This window comes from Hylobates moloch, unplaced genomic scaffold (genome assembly GCF_009828535.3).
Source record: "Hylobates moloch isolate HMO894 unplaced genomic scaffold, HMol_V3 SCAFFOLD_1, whole genome shotgun sequence".
Taxonomy (NCBI): domain Eukaryota; kingdom Metazoa; phylum Chordata; class Mammalia; order Primates; family Hylobatidae; genus Hylobates; species Hylobates moloch.
The window spans coordinates 40,559,451-40,587,430 of NW_026652276.1; the positions used below are offsets into that span (position 1 = coordinate 40,559,451).

General features: G+C 35.5%; 2 protein-coding genes and 1 pseudogene across 3 annotated transcripts in view; 2 read left to right on the plus strand and 1 right to left on the minus strand.

Moving 5' to 3' along the window:
- LOC116810447 (cation channel sperm-associated targeting subunit tau-like) overlaps positions 1-23,812 on the plus strand; it is a 122,260-nt gene extending 98,448 nt beyond the window's left edge. Inside the window, exons 10-13 of one of the 2 annotated variants that reach the window (XM_058439736.1) lie at positions 10,415-10,520; positions 12,433-12,511; positions 21,868-21,914; positions 23,022-23,812. In XM_058439736.1, the coding sequence (XP_058295719.1) occupies positions 10,415-10,520; positions 12,433-12,511; positions 21,868-21,914; positions 23,022-23,462 (673 nt within the window). In that variant the 3' untranslated portion in view covers positions 23,463-23,812. The remainder of the gene's footprint in view (positions 1-10,414; positions 10,521-12,432; positions 12,512-21,867; positions 21,915-23,021) is intronic. The other variant, XM_032754951.2, reaches the window with a different exon arrangement.
- LOC131383652 (tigger transposable element-derived protein 1-like) lies at positions 17,838-21,706 on the minus strand (annotated as a pseudogene).
- C2CD6 (C2 calcium dependent domain containing 6) overlaps positions 23,142-27,980 on the plus strand; it is a 107,561-nt gene continuing 102,722 nt past the window's right edge. Inside the window, exon 1 of the mRNA XM_058439697.1 lies at positions 23,142-23,202. The gene's annotated coding sequence lies outside the window, so the exon portion shown is untranslated. The remainder of the gene's footprint in view (positions 23,203-27,980) is intronic.

Genomic DNA, 27,980 nt, shown 5'->3' on the forward strand with positions numbered 1-27,980 from the left:
TATTTTTTTAATATCCTGGGCATCATTAAGGTTATGAATGATGGATCTGGAGCATATAAACAGCATAGCTTTGAAGAATGCATGTGTACAGATATGGAGAAATGCTAGATGTGGTTGATTAATACCAATAGTGACCTAGTTGGCTTGATGTGGAAAATGCGACCTTTTTGATGTCATTTTGTGTTAGAGCACAAATTGCTGAGAATAAAGTGTTAACAGCACCTAAGCATATTATTAGTGTTTTAATTGTTTTGTTGTTTTCTATGAGTAGGTGAAAAGCAGATTAATAGAGAAATCCTGCTGCAACTTCTGTGCTGGAATGGCGTAGGTCTGAGACAGGTGTTGGGCCTTCTATTGTTGATGGTAATCATAAATGAAGGCCAAACTGGACAGATTTGCCAGTTGCTTCCAGAAGGAGCCCAATTAATGGAAAGATACAGGGCTGGGGTTGAGCATGAAAATTTGATGAAACTCCCATGTGTCTTAGAATAGTAAAAATCATGCTATTGATAATAGAAATCTGGTATCTCCAATGCAATTATATAAAATAGCTTGGAGGGCTGCTATACTTGCATCCCCTCTGCTGTATCATCATTTGATAAGTAAAAATGATATAATTCTCACCCTTTCTCATCCAATAGAGTTGCCAGTTGCCAGAGGTTGTTGGCCGTAACTGAAATTTGTATAGGGATGAGAAATATAAGTAAATATTTTAAAAATCAATATTTGAATTTAAATCTATATATCATATTGAAAATGCTATGACTGATCATGTAACAGAAAGTGCCACTGGTACAAATATTATTGAGAAATAATGTAACTTGAAGCTGAGTGTTAGTTTTAAGGTTTGAATAGTTACTTGGATTATTTCTTGGCCTGAATAAATGTATATTAGAGCTGGAATGAGACTGGTTATAAAAGCATGTGATGTAGAAGTTTTTACATAGTGAGGGTATGAAATATCTTTATATGTGTTGGTAATAGTTATGATAATTTCTAAAATTAAGTGAAATGGTGATAAAGGAAGAGAATAAATTTATTACCTTTTTGTTTGCTTGCTTCTATTTATTTTTATTATTTATTTATTTATTTATTTGTATATATTTTTTAGATAGAGTCTCACTCTGTCACCCAGGCTGGAGTGCAATAGTGTGAACTTGGCTCACTATAACTTCTGCCTCCCAGGTTCAAGCGATTCTCCTGCCTCAGCCTCTAGAGTAGCTGCGATTACAGGTGTGCACCACCATACCCTGCTAATTTTTGTATTTTTAGTAGACAGAGTTTCACCATGTTGGCCAGGCTGCTCTCAAACTCCAAACCTCAGGTGATCTGCCTGCCTTGGGCACTCAAAGTGGTGGGATTACAGATGTGAGCCAAACACTTATCACTTTTTTGGAGTTGCATCTTTTTTTTTTTTTTTTTCTTTTTGAGGTGGAGTCTTGCTCTGTCACCCAGGCTGGAGTCAATGGCGCGATCTCGGCTCACTGCAAGCTCTGCCTCCCGGGTTCACGCCATTCTCCTGCCTCAGCCTCTCCGAGTAGCTGGGACTACAGGCGCCCGCCACCACTCCCGGCTAATTTTTTGTGTTCTTAGTAGAGACGGGGTTTCACCGTGTTAGCCAGGATGGTCTCGATCTCCTGACCTCGTGATCCGCCTGCTTCAGTCTCTCAAAGTGCTGGTATACAGGCGTAAGCCACTGCACCCGGCCTGTATCATTTTTTTGGTCCCTAAAACCAATGGATTACTTGTATCCTTTAAAAGTTGATAAAGCCATATTGTTATATTAACAGATGGCAGTTATCGCATACTTTCTCAGTAAAGAGTTTTAAGCTTCTATTATTTTATTTATAATCTAAATTTTTTTAAAAACAGTATGTAGGTCCTAGAATAATTTTGTTATTAAGTGATAGGAGTAGCAGAGGTAGATGTATAAAGCATTTTCTAATGTGAGTGATGGCTAATTTATTAATGTGGTATGTAAATTTCCTTGTTGCATTGTAATTAATATGCAGAGGGAATATTAGGCTGTAATTAATATATTAAGTCCTATTAATAATAATGGTAAAATTAAATCATGAAAATGATGCTATCACTACAAATAGTTCTCCGATTAGGTTGATGGTTGGTGGTAGGGCTAGATTGGTTAGGCTAGCTAATACTCATCATGTTGTTATTAAAGGGAGTAATGTCTGTAGTCCTTGAATGAAGAGCATATTTCAGCTATAAATTCATTCATAATTTGAGTTTGTGAAGAAGAATAGTATGGATGAGGTGAGGCCGTGGGCAATTATTAGGGTTATGGCTCCTATAAAAATTCATGGAGTTTGGATGAAAATGGCTATAAATATTAGTGCTATATGATTTATGGATGAATATGTGATAAGTGATTGTTTTTATTGAGACAGAGTCTTGCTCTGTCTCCCAGGCTGGAATGAAATGGCACGATCTTGGCTTCCTGCAACCTCTGCCTCCTGGCTTCAAGCTATTCTTGTGCCTCAGCCTCCTGAGTAGCTGGGATTACAGGCGTGCGCTACCATGCCTGGCTAATTTCTGTATTTTTAGTAGAGACGAGGTTTTGCCATGTTGGCCAGGCTGGTCTCGAACTCCTGGCCTCAAGTGATCCATCCACTTCGGCTTCCCAAAGTGCTGGGATTACAGGCGTGAGCCACCATGCCTGACTGTGATAAGTGATTTTAAGTCTATTTGGTGTAAACAAATAGAGCGTGTTATAATTATTCCTCACAGGGATACTATATGAAATGGATAAGCTATATATTCTGTTAGTGGGTTTGGAATTATAGTAATTCGTATTATATTATAGCCTGCTAATTTTATGGCTGCAAGAACTGTGGATTCAGCAATTGGAGTTTCTGTGTGTACTTTGTTAGTCAGAGATAGAAACTATAAAGGGGTATTTTTACCATAAATGGTATAATGCATGCTAATCATAAAAGACTATTATGTCAAGAGCTGAGTTTGAACACAGTAACAGGTTATTAAAAAGTGTAATAAGCATGTGGAATTTTGGATATAAATTAATGCTACGAGTTGAGGTAAAAAACCAATTAGTGTATAGAACAGGAAATAGAGCCCTGGATTTAATCATTCTATTTGGTTTCCTTATCAGAGAATAATAATTAGAGTTGGAATTAGTGTTGCTTCAAAGAGAATGTAAAATAGAGTTAGTTCTGTGGCAGTAAATATTATGATTAAGAATAAATATAGAAAGATTAATATTGAAATATATAGCTTTTTCATATATATATGATTATTTGGAGAGATGATGTTGACTTGCTATAATTCTTAGGGGAAGTAATCAATGTTTTAGTATAATGAAATCGGGGCTGATAGTGAGTTGGAGAAAAAAACTAATGGAAAGTTTAGGTTATTTTTACTAAATTGGCTTAAGAGGAATAATTTGATGAAACTAATTAGTAAGCAGTGCATAGTTGTGTGAATTCAAATTTTAGAATTTTTAGAATATCGTGTCACTGGCATAAGTATACTTGTGGGTACAGTAATTGCTAGCATTGGAGAAGATTTGAGTTTTATATGTAATCTGAGCCGTATGTACTAGATACCATTGTTAGTAATGCCAGGCCTATGGCAGCCTCACAAGCTGCAAATACTAGTAAAATGATAGGTATTATGGTGGATAAGATAAAGCATATATTTAAAATTACAGGGCTTCCTAGAATAAATAGTGATAGTATTATACGTTTTAAACATAGTAATGGAGATATTAGGTGTGATCCCATTATACTAGTAGTCCTATTAGGGATGTGATGTAAACTAGAATGATACTGATATAAATTGAAAGCATATTGGTAATTATAAAATATCATAACTTAATGAGTCAGAATTATTTGTTGTAATTTAAACTTATTGCCATACTTAAGTCACTCATTCTAGTCCATCTTGAATTCATTCATAAGCTTAGGCCTAAGTCTAGAATGGAGTTTAAAATTAGAGCTATAGTAAGAATAACTTTTGGGTTACTTGAGATGCTCATGGTAGTAGTAATAGGAGCGAAATTTCTAGGTTGAATAATAGAAATGTAATAGTTAATACAAAATATTTTCTGGAAATGGCAGGCAGACAGTGCCTATTAGATCAAATCCACATTTGTATAATCTTGATTTTTCTATATAGATGTTTAGTTGTGGGAAGCACAATGTGATGATTACAAGTAGTCGTGCTAATGATGTATTAGTTGCTAAAGTTAATGTAAGGTTAATTATTATTTTCCAGTTTAGACTGAAGCTAACTGATTGGAAGTCAGTTGTACAGTTAATACTAAAAGAATAGGAACTTCATCAATAGACAGAAGTGTACAGAAATAGTCATTACATCTGTAAAATATCATTATTAGGTAACTTGGTTACCTAAAAACTTTGGTTTTGAAAACCAAAATGGTGGTTAAATGTTAAGTTGACATAAGAAGCAGAGGATAAGGAAGTTGGAGCTGATAATTACATATAGTTATTGGAAGCCTGTTACTATGAAGAAAATTGAGTCATTTACAGCATCACAGATGGTAAAGGATGTTTTGAAGTGTTCTAAGATTTGTAATAATGTAAAAGAAATGCCTAACGAAATTGTGATGAAGAGAGCTTGAAGTATATGTTTACGGATTTCTTCTAGTGAGCTATGGTGCACTCGGGTGATTGATACTCCTGAGGCTAACAGGACTGATGTATTGAGTAGTTAAACTTCTAGGAGATTAAGTGGGTGAATACCTGTTGGTGGTCAGCAACCTCCCAGTTCTAGGGTCGGGGCTAGGCTTGAGTGGTAGAAGCCTCAGAAGAAAACTTGTGATATGATAAATTATTCTGTATTAGAGGCATTTTTGAATGATTAATGTGTGGAGGCCTTGCAATGTGCTTTCTCAGCTATCTCATCATCCTGGTAGATGGTTAATGTATTAGTTAGTAGACCTACGCATAATAAAATAATCAAGTTAAAGTGAAATAATATTACTAAGATGTCATGAATAGAGTTAATAATGTTCCTGTAGGTGGTCAGGAGCTAGAATTAACTATATGGTCAGTGTAGGACTATTGGGTCATATAGTAAAGACTGACCAGAAGTGTGGAGTCATAAGCTTGAATTGGGGCTACAGCAAATTCAAGAAGAGTGAGTAAAATTACATTTATTAAGATGATAAATATAACTGAGGCTGTTGCAAAGATAATGTTAATAGAGTTAAATCTTGAACAATGGAAGGTTAGGGTTGCCACCCCCTACCCATGCAGTGGAAAATCCATATATAACTTTTGACTCCCTTAAAACTTAACTACTAATAGCCTACTGTTGACCGGAAGCCCCACCAATAACATAAACAGTCAGCAGATATTTCATGTTTTACAAAAAGTGCAAAGTTTTTGTGCCTGCTGGTGTGGTTTCAGCAATGGCTTCATGAATTTTTCTTTCTTCTTTTCTTTAACAATAGTCCCTATGCTGGATTCATTTATCTTGAAATGGTGGGCAACCTCAATCTATGGTACATATCAAGCAACTCAACTTATTCTTGTAATGTCATAATTTTTCTCTGTTTCTTAGGAGCACTTCTAGCATCACTAGTGGCACTTCATACAGGTCCCATGGTGTTATTCAAGGCTTACACTACGAAGCTCAATGAAAAATATACAAGGGCAGGGCGCAGTGGCTCACACCTGTAGTCTCAGCACTTTGGGAAGAGAGGATTCCCTGAGTTCTGGAGTTTGAGACCAGCCTGGGCAACATGGTGAAACCTCATGTCACAAAAAATACAAAACTTAGCCAGGCGTAGTATGCACCTGTAGTTACTCAAGGCTGAGGTGGGAGAATTAATTGGGCCTGGGGGGTGGAGCCGAGATCACACTGGGCCGAGATCGCACCACTGCATTCCAGCCTGGGCAACAGAACTAGACTGTGTCTCAAAAAAGAAAAAAAAAAAAGAAAGAAAGAAAAGAGAAAGAAAGAAACAAGAAAGAAAAATACACAAGAACCACGAGAGATCACTATTTTTTTTTTTTAGACGGAGTTTCACCCTTGTTGCCCAGGCTGGAGTGCAATGGCGCGATCTCAGCTCACTGCAACCTCCAGCTCCTGGGTTAAAGTGATTCTCCTGCCTCAGCCTCCCGAGTAGCTGGGATTACAGGCATGCACCACCATGCCCGGCTAATATTTTTTTGTATTTTTAGTAGAGACGGGGTTTCTCCATGTTGGTGAGGCTGGTCGAGAGATCACTTTTTACAATGACATGCATTTATTTACTGGAGAGATGTCTCACGCAGAGTTGATTAGTGTCACATGGCATTAAAAGTGAATACTCACAATGCCTGAGCTCTCTGCTATAGCAAGAATAGGTGACTACAAAATTATTACAGTAGTACAGTATGAACTACAGTTAATTTATGCAGTTATGATTTAATACAGCACCTTTACATTTGTTTACATTTCTCTCAATTGCAAATGGCACCGTGTATAATCTCTATGTGCATGAGTTTTAAATTTTATAATAAATCTGTGTATATTTTATGGTAGTAAATGATAAAATAGACTAGTACTTTAAAATACTTTAAAATAGTAGTACTTTTAAATAGACTAGTACTTTATAATAAATGTCTATGTGCATACATTTTTAATTTTATAATAAATCTGTGTATATTTTATGGTAGTAAATGATAAAATAGACTAGTACACATATTTTATGCATTCATGACATACTAACTTAAACATTTTTTAAAAAATATTTCTAGGTTATGCAGCTCATCTGTGAGTTTTTTCAAATTGTCACAAATCTCAAACAATTTTCCAATATATTTATTGAAAGAAATCCACATATAGGTGGACCTGCACAGTTCAAACTCATGTTGTTCAAGAATCAACTGTGCTAATGTGGCTCCACCAATTAAATGCACAAATAGATAGCTGTAATACTGGCTGTTAGTAGTAGAGCTGCGGCTACTATGGGTTGAGTAAAAAGTCGCAATAATTACTAGTAGAGGGATAAGTGGAATGGGTTTTCCTTGTGGTAGGAAGTGGGCCAGTGTTGCTTTTGTTTTGTGGTGGAAACCAGTAGTTACTGTTCCTGCTCATACATAGTGGGATAACCATACCTAGATATTATTGATAACTGGGTGATTGGTGTAGATGAATGAGTTAATAATCTGAATAAATTTGTTGAGCCAATGAAAACAGGATAAAGGAGATTAATATTAGAAATCAAGTTTGTCATTTGATATTATGGAATGTTATCACTTGCTTTAATACAAGTTACACTAATCATTGTATAGAGGTTAGTCGATTACTAATTAGGCAATTGGGAGCAGGGAACAGAATGTTTGGGAGTGAAATGATGAGGATACTAGGTAGTCCTATTATTGTGGGAGTAATGAAAGAGATGAATAAATTTTCATTCACTTTTTTTCTTAGGGGTTTCATGTTTTGGTGCTTCAATATTTTTTGGTGACAGGTTTAAAGAGTAGGTATATTTTGAAATTTTTAATTGAAATAGGTTAAATAGGGCTAGAATTATTGAAAAAAAGTGATAAATTATGTTGATGTAGCTAATTGTGGCATATCGTTGTGGAAAGATCAATGCTTTCATTCTTAAAAGGTTAATGCCACTTAGCTTCACCATGACACAGGTGCCGATCAGTTTTTGCCCCACTAATTAAAGTACAATAAGCATAAAGCTGTGATTTGATCCACAAATTTCTGAGCACTGTCCATAAAATAGGCCTGGTCATGTGGATGTTAGAATTGCTTGATTTAAACATCCTGGAATTTAATCTGTTTTTAGGCCTAATGATGGAACAGCTTATGGATGTAATACATCTTTGAATGAGATTAATATGAAAATTGATATTTCCATAAGTAGGACTACTCGAATTATCAACTTCTAGTGGTCATAGATCTCCTGGTTTAAGGTCTGTTGTAGGGATTATATAAGAATCAAACTTCAGGTCTTCGTAGTCTGTATATTTATACCTAAATATCATTGGTAGCCTATGGTTTTTATAGTTGGGGAAGAGATACTCATTTTACCTACCATGTATAGGATTCATAAAGACAGTAAACTAGGATTAAAATAATAGCGAGTAAGATAATTCATACTGTTTCTATTTCTTAAGCATCTATTTTGTGTGGGTTAGTTTAGTTGTTAGTATTAATGAAATAACATAAAGGACTAAAGAGCTAATTAAGAAAATGATTATTACAGTGTGATTGTGTAAGTGTAGTTCTTCTATAATAGATGATGCTGCATCTTGAAAGCCTGACTGGAATAGGTATGCCACAAAGATATAAAGAATTTTAACCTATAAATTAACTTTGACAAAGTTATGTAACATTTTTACTAGTATCTTGCTTGTTGAAAAAGTCATAATGGTTATGAAGCTAGCCTGAAACCAGTTATAGGGGGTTTGACTCCTTGCTTTCTTATTTTTAGCTTTTATGTACATGGGCTTTTTGATTGTATAATATGGTTATGGGCGGCCATGAAATCATTCGAGATTTTTAGATGAGAGTTCCACTACTGACACTTCCCATTTTGAAGTGAAGCCTTCTCAGATTATGAAAATTATTGATATTACTGTTATTAATTAAATAAATGAGCCTATTGATGAAATGGTGTTTCATGTTGTGTATACATTAGGGCAGTGACCTGTAGTGGACCAGAAGTGTAAGGTCTTACACTTTAGTTTCTGAAAAAAATACTTAAAATATTATTTTGAACTCATAGATTTAAACATTTGATAGGCTGCCATCCATTGCAGGTTTTAATCTTTGTTAAAGTGTGTTGGTCTATTTTATGTGACATTAATTTGTCTGAATTTTTTGCAGGAGAATTGGCTTAGAAAACTCTTCTAGCTTCACAGATTCACACTTTTGATGTTTTCTTTTGGGGTGTGTGTGTGTGTGTGTGTGTGTGTGTGTGTGTGTGTAGTATAATGGAATGCTTTTTAAGCTTTCCTGGGGTTCTGTCCTGGAAGAGATACTTGGCTGGTCAGTTTTGAGCATTCATAGTCGTTAGACTGCTCCAGGCCCTTTAGATCTTACCATGAATCCTGAAATGAGAAAAACCCTCCCAGTTTCAACTGCTATTCTCAAATTGTCTCTGCACACTACTGGATTTTTGTACTAAAACTATATTTTATTTATAATGTTCACATCTATATTCATGAATGAGATTAGACTGTAATTTTTCTTTTTCGTAATGTCTTTGTCAGGTTTTATTGTCAAGGCCATTATGTCCTCATGAAATGAACTGGGAAACATTCCCTGTCTTCCATTTAATCCTTGTTAATTATATCTTTAAGGTATTCAAGCTTTTTGAAGTTTCTTAGATTAGAAGATACATCCTTTTTTTCACTTGTTTTATTGTGGAAGATATTGTCTATGTATTGAATAATTATATATATATATATGTATTGAATAATTTCATATATATAGTGTTATGGACTGAATGTTTGTGTCTCCCCTCAAATTCATATGTTAAAATCCTAATCCCCAGTGTGATGTTATTTGGAGGCATTGCCTTTGGAAGATAATTAGGGTTAGATTAGGTCATGAGGGTAGGACTGTTGCAATGATGGGATTAATGCCCTTATAAAAAGAGAAAGAGACACAAGATTTATCTCTTTCCACTATGTGAGGATGTAAGAAGGCCATCTGCAAACAGGGAAGACTACTCTCATCAGACACTGGATCTGCCAGCACCTTGATCTTGGACTTCCTGGCCTCTAGAACTGTGAGAAATAAATGTCTATTGCATGAGGGAGGGATAGCATTAGGAGAAATACCTAATGTAAATGATGAGTTGATGGGTGCAGCAAACCAATGTGGCACATGTATACCTATGTATCAAACCTGCATGTTGTGCACAAGTACCCTAGAACTTAAAGTGTATTTTAAAAAGTCTATTGTTTAAGTCACCCAGTCTATTGTATTCTGTTATAGCAGCTCAAACTGACTAAGACGTATAGTTTAAATATATTTTTTAACATATACATATACAATATATATAGTATATATTGTATATAACATAACATATACAATATATAGTAATATATATTGAATAATTTCTATAACATGTATGTATAGCCTAAATAATCATAATAAGCCCATTGTATACATATTTATGATTAAGGTTAAGAAATATACCACCAGTAATATCACAAATATGTTTTGTGTACCCTTCTGAGATTACATCCCTCTCCTTAACCGTCCCCAGGTAACTAGTACCTTGATGTTTGTTGTAATCATTCCCTTTTCTTTGACTGTATCCCTAGACAATATATTGTTGGTTTGTCTCTTTTAGAACATTTTATAAATGGATCACATTGCAAGTATTCTTCTGTGAATCATACCATATATATTCTTCTATCACTTGCTTTTTTCATTCATAACTGATTTCTTTCTTTAGGCTGGAAAAGATGAAAAAAGAATATAGAAATCTGAATACATGGATAGACAAAGCTAACTATTTAGAAAGCATTCTAATGCCAAAATTGGAACATAAGGATTCTGAGGTAATTGACGTAATACATTCTCCTATATATAGCTTTTAATACTTTTTATTAAGAATGGGATTATGATAATTAAAAGTGATGATCAAATTTTTTTGATATATAAAATATTTTTCATGGTTCAGGTACTTACCTGTTTTGATAATGTGCCATTCAATGAATATTTATTGATAATTTATAAGGTTTAATAGTTATTGATAATTTATAAGAATATAATTCATATACCATACAAATGACACATTTAAAGTATAGAACTCAGTGGCATTTAGTATATTCACTGAGTTGTGTACCCATCACCACAGTCAATTTTAGAACGTTTTTATCACCTGCAAAAGCAACCCCATACCCTTTAGCCAGTACCTCCCAATTTTTCCATCCCCTCCACTAGCCCTAGGCAGCAATTAGTCAACTTTCTAACTGTATAGCTTTAGCCTATTCTAGACATTTCATATAAATGGAATCATACAATGTATTGTTATTTGTGATTTGCCTCTTTTGCTTGCTATGTTTTTAAGTTTCACCCCTGTTGTAGCATGTACCAGTACTTCATTCTTTTCTCTCTCCAGATAACATTCTATTATTTGGATATACCACATTTTGTTTATGCATTCCTCAGCTGATGGGCATTTAGGTTGTTTCTACTTAAAAGCTATTATGAATAATGCTGCTATGAACATTTATGTGCAAGTTTATGTGTGAACAAATGTTTTCAATTCTCTGGGGTATATATAAAGGAGTAGAAGCTGGATTGTGTAATAATTTTGTGTTTCGATTTATGAGGAGCTTCCAAACTGTTTTCCACAGAGGCTGCATCATCGTACATTCCAACCAGCAATGTATGAAGGATCAAAATCTTCATCTACCCTTTTTAACTTCTAAAAATTATTATTATACCCATCCTAGTAGGTTTGAAGTGGTATCTCATTGTAGGTTTGATTTGCATTTCTGTAATGACTAATGATGTGAACATCTTTTCATGTGTTTACTGGACATTTGTATATCTTCTTTGGATAAAATTTATTCAAATCCTTTGCCAATTTTAAAATTGAGTTATTTTTCTTTTTATTGTTAAGTTGTAAGAGTTCTTTGTATATTCTGGACATTAAACCCTTATCAGAAATATGAGTAAAGTTTGATATTTAGAAATATACTCTAACCTATACATGTTGACTTGGAAATAAAGGATTCATAGCTCTCTCAATGGATGGATAAAACATTGACTATGATCACAGTCTAAAATGTTAGTTATAATATATTGATATTTTCATTTTTTTAATGCCTCTGTGATAATTGGGCAGAGTTGCGTTGCTGTTGGATAAACTGATTAGTATTTACCAATACACTATTCATATTTTGGAGACACTTTGGAGGACTTTTTATTAAAGGGACTAAGAACTTAGGGTTCTTTTTAAAAGATCAGTATTTTGTAAGTGCCCACTGATCACTTTACCTTATAATTCTCCTTGGAATTTTGTAAAGAGACACATCACTTTTAAGTCATAGGCCATAAAGTATTCTAATAAAAAAAGTAATCTGTTTCCTGGGGGTATCTTCTCATACCCCCTGAAGTTACAATATTATGTAATTTATCTTGTAATATTCATCTCCTACATTCATCACTCAAATACTCTATCCATTCTTGGATACCCTTTCTTTGGAACATCAACTCCTAGCCAGAGTATGTGGCTCCTTAAAATAGTGCTGTTTGAATTCCTTTTCTCACAAACCCATCTCCTTCTTGTCTTTTGTAAATTTGGGTGTGGAGGAAGGTGTATTGTATTAAAAGTAGTTATGAAGGGAGAGGAAAATGTTTTAGTTCTTTAAATATTTTCATATATATATATATATATATATATATTCTTTAAATATTTTCATATATATATATATATATATATATATCCCTGTTTGCTTCTAGGAAACTAATATGGATGAGGCATCTGAAAACCCGAAAAGTAATCAATCTGAAGAAGAGCTTGAAAATATTGTAGGAGTAGGTAAGAAACTACTTTGATTTTTTTATTATTAAGATAATTGAAATCAAAGTGATTATATCACAAAAAGACAATTAGTAATTGGCTTTAAGTAGATTTCTGTTTTGTTAGGAAATAAATATGCATTTCACTATAGTTTTGGCATATGGTAGGTGTGATAATTTTAAAGAAAAGTGTTAGACCCTATTAAGAGTTTTAAAAAGTTTTAAGGCCGGGCACGGTGGCTCACGTCTATAATCCCAGCACTTTGGGAGGCCGAGGAGGGTGGATCATGAGGTCAGGAGTTCAAGACCAGCCTGGCCAAGATGGTGAAACCCCGTCTCTACTAAAAATACAAAAAATTAGCCAGGCATGGTGGCAGGTGCCTGTAATCCCAGCTACTCAGGAGGCTGAGGCAGGAGAATCGCTTGAACTCGGAGGGCGGAGGTTGCAGTGAGCCGAGATCTCGCCACGGTACTCCAGCCTGGGCGACAGAGTGAGACTCCATCTCAAAAAAAAGAAGAAGTTTTAATGCTGCTTTATTTTTTAATTTTATTATTATTATTATTATTATTATTATTGTTATTATTATTATCTGAGACAGGGTCTAGTTCTGTCACCCAGGCTGGAGTGCAGTTGCACAACCACAGCTCACTGCAGCCTTGACCTCCCAGGTTCTATCAGTCTTCCCACCTTAGCCTCCCAAGTAGCTGGGACTACAGGTACATGCCACCATGCCTGGCTAATTTTTGTATTTTTTTTGTAGAGACAGGATTTTGCCATGTTGCCCAGGCTGGTCTCAAACTCCTGAGCTCAAGCAATCCTCCTGCCTTGGCTTCCCAAAGTGCTGAGATTACAGGCATAAGCCACCACGCTCAGCCAATGCTCCTTTACTTTTTTAAGGATGAGAAAAAAGTTAAAATATTAACTATGACCTGTGAAAAGGCATTTTTATTAGACATTGTGAACTATAGAGCTATTGGTCTCTTTTATGTAGAGGAGTGTGTTTATGCAGAGGAATGTGTGTGTGTGTGTGTGTGAAAAAGAAAGTGTGACAGAGGAAGAAGGAGAGGAAATTAGATTAGCATCACATTTGAGAATTTATCGTAAAGTATCAGTAAGAGATTTAATAAATGGACTGTTCATTCTTTTACAAATCTCTTAAATTCACTAAGAAAGCAAGTTAAACCCAGCCATCCCATTACTGGGTATATACCCAAAGGATTATAAATCATACTGCTATAAAGACACATGCACACATATGTTTATTGTGGCACTATTCGCAATAGCAAAGACTTGGAACCAACCCAGATGTCCATCAATGATAGACTGGATTAAGAAAATGTGGCACATATACACCATGGAATACTATGCAGCCATAAAATGTCCTTTGTAGGGAAATGGATGAAGCTGGAAACCATCATTCTGAGCAAACTATTGCAAGGACAAAAAACCAAACACTGCATGTTCTCACTCATAGGTGTGAATTGAACAATGAGAACACTTGGACACAGGAAGGGGAACATCACACACTGGGGCCTGTTGTGGGGTAGGGGGAGAGGGGAGGGATAGCATTAGGTGATATACCTAATGTAAATGATGAGTTAATGGGTGCAGCACACCAACATGGCACATGTATACATATGTAACAAACCTGCACATGTGCACATGTATGCTAGAACTTAAAGTACAATAATAAAAAAAAGAAAGCAAGTTAAAATATAGTACTACACTTTAAAATACATAATAATGTAATGTAAAGTCTTGGATTCTGCAGGTATGGAATGGAATAATGATTTATTGTTATAAGACTTTTGTCACAGATTAATCATCTCTTTCCGCTCTACTTCTAATTCTCTGGCTACATCAGGCTTTTGAAAGATTCATTTCCTAACTTCTAGGAATCTACCAGCCTAGCAGAGATACTACCTCTTTAGCTAACTCTTTACATGAAACATTCAAGTTTTAGATATGGGATAATCACAGTTCCTGTCTTCAATATCACTGGAAGAATGGAGGGTAACTTTTTCAATCACTGGTGGTAGCTGTCTTTTTTTCTTCTACGTTTTTTTCCACTTACTCAAAGGTTGGTTGCATATATATTTACAATGGTTATGTCCTCTTGATGTATTGACCCTTTATCATCATATAATGGCCTTTTTGCATCTTTTTACAGTTTTTGACTTGAAGTCTATTTTTTATATGAATATGGCCACTCCTGCTCTCTTTTGGTTTCCATTTTCATAGGATATCTCTTTTTCCATTCCTTCACTTTCAGCCCATTTGTGTCCTTAAACCCAAAGTGAGTCTCCTCTACATAAAATACACTTGGGTCTTGTTTTTATATCTATTCTGCTACTCTGTGTCTTTTAATTGGGGAGTTTAATCCATTTACATTTAAAGAATTATTGAATTGTTAAGGACTTACTATTGCCATTTTTTACATTGTTTCTATCCGTCTTGTAATACTTTTGCCTATCTTTTTCTGTCATGCTATCTTTCCTTGTGTTTCATTGATGTTTTTGTATTGATATGTTTTGGTTCATTTCTCTTTATTTCTCATGTGTCTTCTTTTATTCTCAGTAAATATAGATTCAAAACTACTCAATAAAATACTGACAAACTGAATTCAACAGCATATTAAAAGGATCATACACCATGAGCAAATGGAATTTAACTCCAGGATGCAAAGGATGTTTCATCATACAGAAATCAATTAATGTGATACACTACATCGACAGTATGTAGGATTAAAAACCACATGATTATCTCAACAGATGTGAAAAAGTGTTTGATGAACTTGAACAGTCTTTTAGGATAAACACCTTCAAAAAACTAGATATAGTAATAAAGTAGCTCAATATATTAATAATAAAGGCTAAAAATGAAAAGCCTGTAGCAAATACCATACTAAACAGTGAAAAACTGAACACTTTTCCTCTAAGATCAGAAACAGGTCAAAGATGTTCATTCTGCCACTTCTGTTACACATAGTACTGGAAGACCTAGTCAGAGCAGTTAGGCAAGAAAAAAAGAATAAAAAGTATCCAAATCAGAAAGGAAGAAGTAAAATTATCTTTGTTTGCAGATGGCAGGATCTTACATATAGAAAATTCTGTAGACTCCATACAAAAAGACCTGTTAGAACCAATACATGAGCTCAGTAAATTTGCAGGAGATAAAATCAACACAGAAAAATCGGTTGTGTTTCTATACACTAACAATGAACTATCCAAAAAAGAAATCAAGAAAATAATTCCAGTTTACAATAGCATCAAAAAGAATAAAATAATTAGGAATAAACTTTTCAAAGGAGGTGAAAGACCTTGCACTCTGAAAACTAAAAAACATTGATAATGAAATTAAGGATAAGAAAATAAAGGGAAAGATATCCTGTGTTCATGAGTTTGAAGATTTAATACTGTGAAAAATGTTCATACTACCCAAAGCAATCTACAGATTCAGTGCAATCTCTATCAAAATTCTAATGGTGTTTTTCACAGAAGTAGAAAAAGCAATCCTAAAATTTATATGGAACCACAGAGGACTGGATAGTCAAAACAGTCTTGAGAAAGAAGAACAAAGCTGGAGGTATCACACGTTCTGATTTCAAAATATATTACAAAACTATAGCAATTAAAATAGCATGGACTGGCATAAAGATAAACATATAGATCAATAGAATAGAAGAGAGAGCCTAGAAATAAACCCATGCAAATGTGATGAACTGATCTTTGAGAAGTGTGCTAAGAATACACAATGAGGAAAGAATAGTCTTTTCAGCAAATGATGTTGGGAAAACTGGATATTCACATGCAAAAGAATTGAAATTAGACTTTTGCTTAACACCATAAACAAAAATCAACTCTCAATGGATTGATGACTTAAATGTAAGATGGAAACTGTAAAACTCCTAGAAGAAAATATAGGGGAAAATCTCATTGACACTGGTGTTGACAGTGATTTATTGGATAAGACACTAAAGGCACAGGCAACAAAAGCAAAAACAGAACAGTGGGGCTATGTCAAATTAAAAAGCTTCTACACAGTAAAGGAAACAACAGAATGAAGAGGAAACCTACAGAATGGGGGAATATATTTGTAAACCATATATTTGATAAAGGGCCAATATTCCAAAACATATAAGGAACCTTTTCAACTCAATAGCAAAAAATAAAAATAAAAATAAAAAATGGGCTGAGCACTTGAATACATATTTATCCAAAGAAGACATTACGAATGTCCAATGGGTATACGAAAAGTTGCTCATCATCATTAATCATCAGGTAAATACAAATCAAAATCATAATGAGATATCACACCTGTTAGGATGGCTATTACTGAAAAGTCAAGAAGTCAGCAAGTGTTGGCAAGGATGTGAAGAAATTCAAACCCTAGTACACTGTTGGGGGAATGTAAAATGATGCAGCTGCTTTTGAAAACAGTGTGGCGGTTACTCAAAAAAATGACAAATAGATAAATCATATGATCCTGCCATTTCATTTCTGGGTGTCTATCCAAAAGAATTGAAATCAGCATCTCAAAGCAATATTTGCACTCCTATGTTTATTGCCATGTTATTTACTATAGTCAAGATGTAGAAACAACCTAAATGTCATAGATGAATGGATAAAGAAAATGTGGTATACACACATAATTCAGAGACATTGCAGTTTCAGTTCTAGACCACCACAATAAAGCAAGTCATATGATTTTTTTTGTTTCCCAGGGCATATAAACATTACATTTACACTATACTGTTGTCTATTAAGTGTGCAATAGCATTATGTAAAAAAATCAATGTACATGACTTAATTAAAAAATACTTAATTGCGGGCTGGGCACGTGGCTCATGCATATAATACCAGCACTCTGGGAGGCCAAGGCAGGAGGATTGCTTGAACCCAAGAGTTCAAGGGTGCAGTGCATCAGGTAGGATCATGCCACTGCACTTCAGCCTGGGTGGAAGAGCAAGACCCTATCTCAAAAAATAGAGAGAGAGGCCAGGCGCAGTGGCTCAAGCTTGTAATCCCAGCACTTTGGGAGGCTGAGGCGGGCAGATCACCTGAGGTCAGGAGTTCAAGACCAGCCTGGCCAACATGGTGAAACCCTATCTCTACTAAAAATACAAAAATTAGCAGGGCGTGGTGGCTCACGCCTGTAGTCCCAGCTACTCGGGAGGCTGAGACATGAGAATCTCTTGAACCCAGGAGGTGGAGGTTGCAGTAAGCTGAGATCATGCCACTGTACTCCAGCCTGGGTAGTAACAGAGTGAGATGAGACTCCATCTCATATATACATATATATATGAGGTTGTTTGGGTTTTTTGTAAATTATATATATATATATGATCATCTGAGCCTTCAGTGAGTTGCAATATTTTTGCTGCTGGAGGGTCTTGCCTTGATCTTAATGGCTGGGACTGATCAAGGTGGTAGTTGCTGAAGGTTGGGGTGGCTGTGGCAATTTTTAAAAATAAGACAACAATGAATTTTGCTGCGTCAGTTGGCTCTTCCTTTCATGAAGGATTTCTCTGTAGTATGCAATGCTGTTTGATAGCATTTTACCCACAGTAGAACTTCTTTCAAAATTGGAGTCAATCCTCTTAAACCCTGCTGCTGCTTTGTCAACTAAGTTTATATAGAATTCTAAATCCTTTGTTGTCATTTTAGCAGTGTTCACAGCATCTTCGGCAGTAGATTCCATCTCAAGAAACCACTTTCTTTGCTCATCCATAAGAAGCACTTCCTCATCCATTCAAGTTTTATAATGAGATTGTAGCAGTTTACTCACATCTTCAGGCTTCACTTCTAATTCTACCTCTCTTGCTATTTTCATCACATCTGCAGTTACTTTCTCTACTGAAGTTTTATTGAACATCTTAAAGTCATCCATGAGGGTTGTAATCAACTGCTTCCAAATTCCTGTTCATGTTGATATTTTGAGCTCCTCTCCTGAAGCACAAATGTTCTTAATGGCATCTAGAATGGTGAATCCTTTGCAGAAGTTTTTCGATTTACTTTGCCAAGATCCCTCAGAGGAATTATCTGAGGTAGCTAAAGCCTTACAAAATGTATTTCTGAAATAAGAGGACTTGAAAGTTGAAATTACTCCTTGATCTGTGAGCTGCAGAATGGATCTATGTTTGCAGGCAAGAAAGCAACATTAATCTCCTCAGACATTTCCATCAGAGCATTTGGATGACCAGGTGCATAGTCACTGAGCAGTAATATTTTGAAAGGTATCTTTTTTTCTGAATAGTAAGTCTCAACAGCAAGCTTAAAATATTCAGTAAACCATGCTGCAAACAGATCTGCTGTCATCCATGCTTTGTTGTTCCATTTATAGAGCACAGGCAGAGTACACTTGACCTAAATGTTAAGGGCCCTAGGATTTTTAGGATGGTAAATGAGCATTGGCTTCAATTTAAAGTCAGCAGCTACATTGGCCTCTAACAAGAGAGTTGGCCTGTCCTTTGAAGTGTTGAAGCCAGGCATTGAGTTCTCCTCTCTAGCTATGAAAGTCCTAGATGACACCTTCTTCCAGTATAAGGCTGTTTTATCTACAATAAAAACCTATTTAGTGTAGCCACTTTCATCAATATCTTAGCTAGATCTTCTGGGTAACTCACTGCAGCTTCTACATCAGCACTTGCTGCTTTACCTTGCACTTTTGTGTTACAAAGATACTGTCTTTCCTTAAACCTCACGAACCAACCTTTGCTGGCTTCAAGGTTTTCTTCTGCAGCCACCTCACCTCTAAGCTTTCATTGGATTGAAGAGAGTTAGGAGCTTTCTCTGGATTAGGCTTTGGCTTAAGGGACTGTTTGTGTCTGTTTTCATCTTCTATCCAGATTATTAAAATTTTCTCCATATCTGCAATAAGCTGTTTTGCTTTCTTATCATTTGTGTGTGGAGTAGCACTTCTAGCTTCTGTCAAGAATTTTTTCCTTTGCATTCACATCTGGGCTATTTCGTGCAAGAGGCCTAACTTTTGGCCTATCTCAGCTTTCAACATGCCTTCCTCATCAAGCTTAATCATTTCTAGCTTTTGATTTAAAGTGAGGGATGTACAAATCTTCTTTCACTTGAACACTTAGATCCATTTTGGGGTTATTAATGGCCTAATTTCAATATTGTTGTGTCTCAGAGAATAGAGAGGCCATGGAGAGGAAGAAACATGGGAGAACAGCTGGTCAGTGGCATAGTTACAACACACACAACATTTATAAATTAAGTTTGCCATCTTACAAAAGTCTAATATCCAGCATTTATAAGGGATCTTGGCAAAAAAAAAAAAAAAACCTCATTAAAAAGTGGGCAAAGATTTACAAAAAAAAAAAAAAAACAACTTCATTAAAAAGTGGGCAAAGGACATGAACAGACAGTTTTCAAAAGAAGACACACGTGGCCAACAGGCATATGAAACAATGCTCAACATCACTGATGATTAGAGAAATGCGAATCAAAACCACAGTGAGATACCATCTCACACCAGTCAGAATGGCTACTATGAAAAAGTCAAAAAATAACAGATGCCGGCAAGGTTGCAGAGAAAAAGGAATGCTTATACACTGTTGGTGGGAGTGTAAATTAGTTCAACTACTGTAGAAGACAGCATGGCGATTCCTCAAAGACCTAAAGACAGAAATGCCATTTGACCCAGCAATCCCATTACTGGGTATATACCCAGAGGAATATAAATCGTTCTTTTATAAGGACACATGCACGGGTATGTTCATGGCAGTACCATTCACAATAGCAAAGAAATGGAATCAAGCTAAATGCCCATCAATGGTAGACTGGATAAAGAAAATGTAGTACATATACACCATAGAATACTACGCAGCCATAAAAAGAATGAGATCATGTCCTTTGCAGGAGCATAGATGGAGCTGGAGACCATTATCCTTAGCAAACTAATGCAGGAACAGAAAACTAAATACCACATGTTCTCACTTATAAGTGGGAGCTGAATGATGACAGCACATGGACACATAGAGGGGAACAACACACACTGGGGCCTATCAGAGAGTGGCAGGTAGGAGGAGGCAGAGGATCAGGAAAAATAACTAATGGATACTAGGCTTAATACCTGGTGATGAAATAATCTGTCCAACAAATTATTGACACATGTTTACCTATATAACAAACCTGCACATGTACAATTGAACTTAAAAGTTAAATTTTTATAAAAAAAGTTTGCTATCTTAGATGGTTGTGGTTTGTGGTGCCCCTCAACAATTACAATAGTAACATCAAAGATCACTGGTCACAGAGTACCATAAAAGATATTATAATAATGAAAAAGTTTGAAATATTTTGAGAATTATCAAAATGTGATGCAGAGACACAAAGTGAACACATGCTTTTGGAAAAATGGCACCAATAGTCTTGCTCAATGCAAGGTTGCCACAGACTTTCAATTTGTACAAAACACAATATCTGAGAAGTGCAATAAAAAGAGATATGCCAGTCTACATACAATGGGATCTCATTCAGCATTTAAAAATAAGGAAATCCTGCCATATGTGACAACATGGATGGACCTTGAGGACATTATACTAAGTGAAATAAGCCAGTCACAGAAAGACAAATATTGCATGATGCCACATATGTGAGGTATATGAAATAGAGTAGAATGCTGGTTGCCTGAGGCTAGGGGGAGGGGCAAATAGGGAGTTGCTTTTCAACAAGTATAAAGTTTAAGTTATGCAAGATGGTGAAGTTCTAGAGATCTGCTTTACAACATTGTGCTGATAGTTAACATTATTGTGTTTTGCACTAGAAAATTTAAGAGGATAGGTCTCATGTGAATTGTTCTTACCACAATTAAAAGAAAAAAAAAAGAGCTGAACGAAGTCATGCAGTTGTGACCATAGCAAAATTTTTTGCTAGAATTCTGCCTCAGTTATTATTTATTTTCTTTTTGTCCCTTTTAGGTTTTCCCTTTTTACATGCTAAATATGTATTCCTTATATTTCTAGGAAAATTTTACAAGTATTTCAACCAGCCTTCCTTGAATGGTCCTATTTTGTCTGATTTCATACACCTTTATTCTAGTCTAGTCTCTTCTTCCAATCCCAGTCCCACCACTTATCATCTGGAGTTTATTTCCTCTCAACTTTTAAAAAATATAGCATGTACCTGTGTTTATGTCTTGTATTTATGGATCTGAAATGTTATCATTTACCACTCCCCCATCTTCCCAGAGATTCATCAGCTTGTTTATACTAAGTAGTGTTTACGTTTGGATAGCTGCTTTGATTTAAGTTGCTCCTTGTTTTTAGTGAGAAAAAATGTAATAGTATTTTATCAATGTACGTACATATGTGTTTATTGTTTTTATGTAAAATAAAATACCCCTATTAATTGTTTAAGCAGATATCCCTCTTGTAAATGAGGAAGCTGAAACTACTCCAAATGAGGTAAGGGAAATTGGAAGAGAACTTTTAATAGTCATTATTTTATAAAGTGATAAAATATTTATAAATGGAGAAATATTTACAGATAGAGAAAGGCATCCGAGAAGTTACTCAGTTGTTTTATGGTTTCTATTATGGCAATATCTGTATAGTTACACTCTTGAAAGAGCCTTCTGCATAAAATAATAACATTTAAAAATATGAAGATAGGGGACAAAATGTGTTGAGAATGAGGTGAAGGAGAAACAAGAAAAAAGCGTGAAGTTCTACATAAGATCTTAGAAATAAACGCCGTAGAAATAACTGCAGTTTTTACTCTTTCTCACAAAAATCTTTTAATTTATCATATTGTAAACTTTGCACAGGAAATAATATTCTATAGTTTAAAATAGAAATAAAACAGAGTTTACATAATATAATTTGCTTTTCAGCTAAATTTACATAAGGTATTCCTTCCATAAAGCAGTTGATCCCCATGTAAATCAATGAAGAGTAAAATGTTCACTTACTGCTTGACAAATAGGATTTAATGATTTCCATTCCTGGGTCTGTGGCTCCCAAATACCAATTGAAGAGTCAGTATGTATTACTGTTTTCCCCAGTTCAAGGAGAGTAAAAGAAGATAATGTAGAGAATTTTTCATAAAGCTAAATTTATTTAGTTTAACAGGCCATCCTTTATTTTACAATGTCGTTCTTTGTACTGTGGTGCTATTAATATTCTCTTTATTTTCTTATATAGTTGTGATTTACGATATCATTCTTGTGCATTTTGCTATTACAATTTCCTTTGTTTGATGATATATTGGTGACAGTATAATAACAGTAAAATGTCAGACCCTCAGATATTTTATTTTGAGATGTTGCTGATTTATGATATATGAGAACCACTGCTTTATCATTTTTATGGATAGTATTCTACAGTCCATGGTTTCAGGCAAGTAAAGAATTTATCATGTTTACTAAGGAATGTAAAATTTACAAATAATAGTGGTAATTTGTTATGATAAAGGATAAGAGTACAATTGATTTTGAGTCATTTTCTTAATTTGTAAAATTTTCCAGTCAGTAATGATTAACTTGTAGTTTGTTTTATTGCTGTATTTTCTAGTTACTGGATAATGATTCTGAGAAAGGCCTGACTATACCAACTTTGAACCAATCAGACCAAGATAATTCAACTGCTGATGCTTCTAAATGTTATGAATCAACACCTTCACCCACAGAAGTGCACTCATTGTGCACTATTTCTAACCAGGAAACAATAAAAGCAGGCAGAATACTACCTTTAGGTGAACGTCAATCAGAAAGCATGCTAGACAGAAAAATGAAAAATGTATTTTTTCCATCAGAAGTAAAATTAAAAGATAACTATCCAAGCATTTTAAAAGCAGACTCATCTCTATCAGAGGTAAATTTGAGGAGTATCTGTATAAATCCAAAGAGAAGGAACTTAGATTCATCTCCAACAGAAATTAGCTGGCAAAACAACAATCTAAACTTAGCTGAAAGGGAGGACACAAGCTTAGTTTCCACCAGAATAAAAATTTAAAGGTAGCTTTCAAAGCCAAGACCCAAAAGAAGGCCTTGACCTTAAGGTGTCTGCCCTTCTATTAGAAGTACAAGACTAGGGACACAAAATAATCCATTTAAAAAAATTAAATACAAATACATTGAAAATGCATTCAAATGTCTCCAAGTGGAAATGTGTCTAAGTATATTAAGTATTCTGACTTTACCTATATCAATCAAGAAATGAGGATAAAAAACTTTGAAGAAAAGCAAAGTGATTTGAGATGCCAGTAATACAAATTAATCTCTTGGGTTGGTAATTCAGCTGAAAGTGTAACAACAATAACAAAATGTAAATTCAAAGGAAATTTAAAACCCTGGGGAGTTACTTCAGTGGAAATTCTTTTTTTTTATTTTTTTATTTTTATTTCTATTTTTTTTTTTTAGTTTTTTTTTTTATTATACTTTAGGTTTTAGGGTACATGTGCACAATGTGCAGGTTTGTTACATATGTATCCATGTGCCATGTTGACTTCCTGCACCCATTAACTCGTCATTTAGCATTAGGTATATCTCCTAATGCTGTCCCTCCCCCAACCCCACAACAGTCCCCAGAGTGTGATGTTCCCCTTCCTGTGTCCATGAGTTCTCATTGTTCAATTCCCACCTATGAGTGAGAACATGCGGTGTTTGGTTTTTTGTCCTTGCGATAGTTTACTGAGAATGATGTTTTCCAGTTTCATCCATGTCCCTACAAAGGACATGAACTCATCATTTTTTATGGCTGCATAGTATTCCATGGTGTATATGTGCCACATTTTCTTAATCCAGTCTATCGTTGTTGGACATTTGGGTTGGTTCCAACTCTTTGCTATTGTGAATAGTGCCGCAATAAACATACGTGTGCATGTGTCTTTATAGCAGCATGATTTATAGTCCTTTGGGTATATACCCAGTAATGGGATGGCTGGGTCAAATGGTATTTCTAGTTCTAGATCCCTGAGGAATCGCCACACTGACTTCCACAATGGTTGAACTAGTTTACAGTCCCACCAACAGTGTAAAAGTGTTCCTATTTCTCCACATCCTCTCCAGCACCTGTTGTTTCCTGATTTTTTAATGATGGCCATTCTAACTGGTGTGAGATGGTATCTCACTGTGGTTTTGATTTGCATTTCTCTGATGGCCAGTGATGATGAGCATTTCTTCATGTGTTTTTTGGCTGCATAAATGTCTTCTTTTGAGAAGTGTCTGTTCATGTCCTTTGCCCACTTTTTGATGGGGTTGTTTGTTTTTTTCTTGTAAATTTGTTTGAGTTCATTGTAGATTCTGGATATTAGCCCTTTGTCAGATGAGTAGGTTGCAAAAATTTTCTCCCATTCTGTAGGTTGCCTGTTCACTCTGATGATAGTTTCTTTTGCTGTGCAGAAGCTCTTTAGTTTAATGAGATCCCATTTGTCGATTTTGGCTTTTGTTGCCATTGCTTTTGGTGTTTTAGACATGAAGTCCTTGCCCACGCCTATGTCCTGAATGGTATTGCCTAGGTTTTCTTGTAGGATTTTAATGGTTTTAGGTCTAACATATAAGTCTTTAATCCATCTTGAATTAATTTTTGTATAAGGTGTAAGGAAGGGATCCAGTTTCAGCTTTCTACATATGGCTAGCCAGTTTTCCCAGCACCATTTATTAAGTAGGGAATCCTTTCCCCATTTCTTGTTTTTGTCAGGTTTGTCAAAGATCAGATAGTTGTACATATGCGGCATCATTTCTGAGGGCTCTGTTCTGTTCCATTGATCTATGTCTCTGTTGTGGTACCAGTACCATGCTGTTTTGGTTACTGTAGCCTTGTAGTATAGTTTGAAGTCAGGTAGCGTGATGCCTCCAGCTTTGTTCTTTTGGCTTAGGATTGACTTGGCAGTGCGGGCTCTTTTTTGGTTCCATATGAACTTTAAAGTAGTTTTTTCCAATTCTGTGAAGAAAGTCATTGGTAGCTTGATGGGGATGGCATTGAATCTATAAATTACCTTGGGCAGTATGACCATTTTCACGATATTGATTCTTCCAACCCATGAGCATGGAATGTTCTTCCATTTGTTCGTATCCTCTTTGATTTCACTGAGCAGTGGTTTGTAGTTCTCCTTGAAGAAGTCCTTCACATCCCTTGTAAGTTGGATTCCTAGGTATTTTATTCTCTTTGAAGCAATTGTGAATGGGAGTTCACTCATGATTTGGCTCTCTGTTTGTCTGTGATTGGTGTACAAGAATGCTTGTGATTTTTGTACGTTGATTTTGTATCCTGAGACTTTGCTGAAGTTGCTAATCAGCTTAAAGAGATTTTGGGCTGAGACAATGGGGTTTTCTAGATATACAATCATGTCATCTGCAAACAGGGACAATTTGACTTCCTCTTTTCCTAATTGAATACCCTTTATTTCCTTCTCCTGCCTGATTGCTCTGGCCAGAACTTCCAGCACTATGTTGAATAGGAGTGGTGAGAGAGGGCATCCCTGTCTTGTGCCAGTTTTCAGAGGGAATGCTTCCAGTTTTTGCCCATTCAGTATGATATTGGCTGTGGGTTTGTCATAGATAGCTCTTATTATTTTGAGATACGTCCCATCAATACCTAATTTATTGAGAGTTTTTAGCATGAAGGGTTGTTGAATTTTGTCAAAGGCCTTTTCTGCATCTATTGAGATAATCATGTGGTTTTTGTCTTTGGTTCTGTTTATATGCTGGATTACATTTATTGATTTGCATATGTTGAACCAGCCTTGCATCCCAGGGATGAAGCCCACTTGATTATGGTGGATAAGCTTTTTGATGTGCTGCTGGATTTGGTTTGCCAGTATTTTATTGAGGATTTTTGCATCAATGTTCATCAAGGATATTGGTCTGAAATTCTCTTTTTTGGTTATGTCTCTGCCAGGCTTTGGTATCAGGACGATGCTGGCTTCATAAAATGTGTTAGGGAGGATTCCCTCTTTCTCTATCCATTGGAATAGTTTCAGAAGGAATGGTACCAGTTCCTCCTTGTACCTCTGGTAGAATTCGGCTGTGAATCCATCAGGTCCTGGACTCTTTTTGGTTGGTAAGCTATTGATTATTGCCAAAATTTCAGAACCTGTTATTGGTCTATTCAGAGATTCAACTTCTTCCTGATTTAGTCTTGGGAGGGTGTATTTGTCGAGGAATTTATCCATTTCTTCTAGATTTTCTAGTTTATTTGCATAGAGGTGTTTGTAGTATTCTCTGATGGTAGATTGTATTTCTGTGGGATCGGTGGTGATATCCCCTTTTTCATTTTTTATTGCATCTATTTGATTCTTCTCTCTTTTCTTCTTTATTAGTCTTGCTAGTGGTCTATCAATTTTGTTGATCTTTTCAAAAAACCAGCTCCTGGATTCATTAATTTTTTGAAGGGTTTTTTGTGTCTCTATTTCCTTCAGTTCTGCTCTGATTTTAGTTACTTCTAGCCTTCTGCTGGCTTTTGAATGTGTTTGCTCTTGCTTTTCTAGTTCTTTTAATGGTGATGTTAGGGTGTCAATTTTGGATCTTTCCTGCTTTCTCTTGTGGGCATTTAGTGCTATAAATTTCCCTCTACACACTGCTTTGAACGTGTCCCAGAGATTCTGGTATGTTGTGTCTTTGTTCTCGTTGGTTTCAAAGAACATCTTTATTTCTGCCTTCATTTCATTATGTACCCAATAGTCATTCAGGAGCAGGTTGTTCAGTTTCCATGTAGTTGAGCGGTTTTGAGTGAGTTTCTTAATCCTGAGTTCTAGTTTGATTGCACTGTGGTCTGAGAGACAGTTTGTTATAATTTCTGTTCTTTTACATTTGCTGAGGAGAGCTTTACTTCCAACTATGTGGTCAATTTTGGAATAGGTGTGGTGTGGTGCTGAAAAAAATGTATATTCTGTTGATTTGGGGTGGAGAGTTCTGTAGATGTCTCTTAGGTCCACTTTGTGCAGAGCTGAGTTGAATTCCTGGATATCCTTGTTAACTTTCTGTCTCGTTGATCTGTCTAATGTTGACAGTGGGGTGTTAAAATCTCCCATTATTATTGTGTGGGAGTTTAAGTCCCTTTGTAGGTCACTCAGGACTTGCTTTATGAATCTGGGTGCTCCGGTGTTGGGTGCATATATATTTAGGATAGTTAGCTCTTCTTGTTGAATTGATCCCTTTACCATTATGTAATGGCCTTCTTTGTCTCTTTTGATCTTTGTTGGTTTAAAGTCTATTTTATCAGAGACTAGGATTGCAACCCCTGCCTTTTTTTATTTTCCATTTGCTTGATAGATCTTCCTCCATCCCTTTATTTTGAGTCTATGTGTGTCTCTGCACGTGAGATGGGTTTCCTGAATACAGCACACTGATGGGTCTTGACTCCTTATCCAGTTTGCCAGTCTGTGTCTTTTAATTGGAGCATTTAGCCCATTTACATTTAATGTTAATATTGTTATGTGTGAATCTGATGCTGTCATTATGATGTTAGTTGGTTATTTTGCTCGTTAGTTGATGCAGTTTCTTCCTAGCCTCGATGTTCCTTACAATTTGG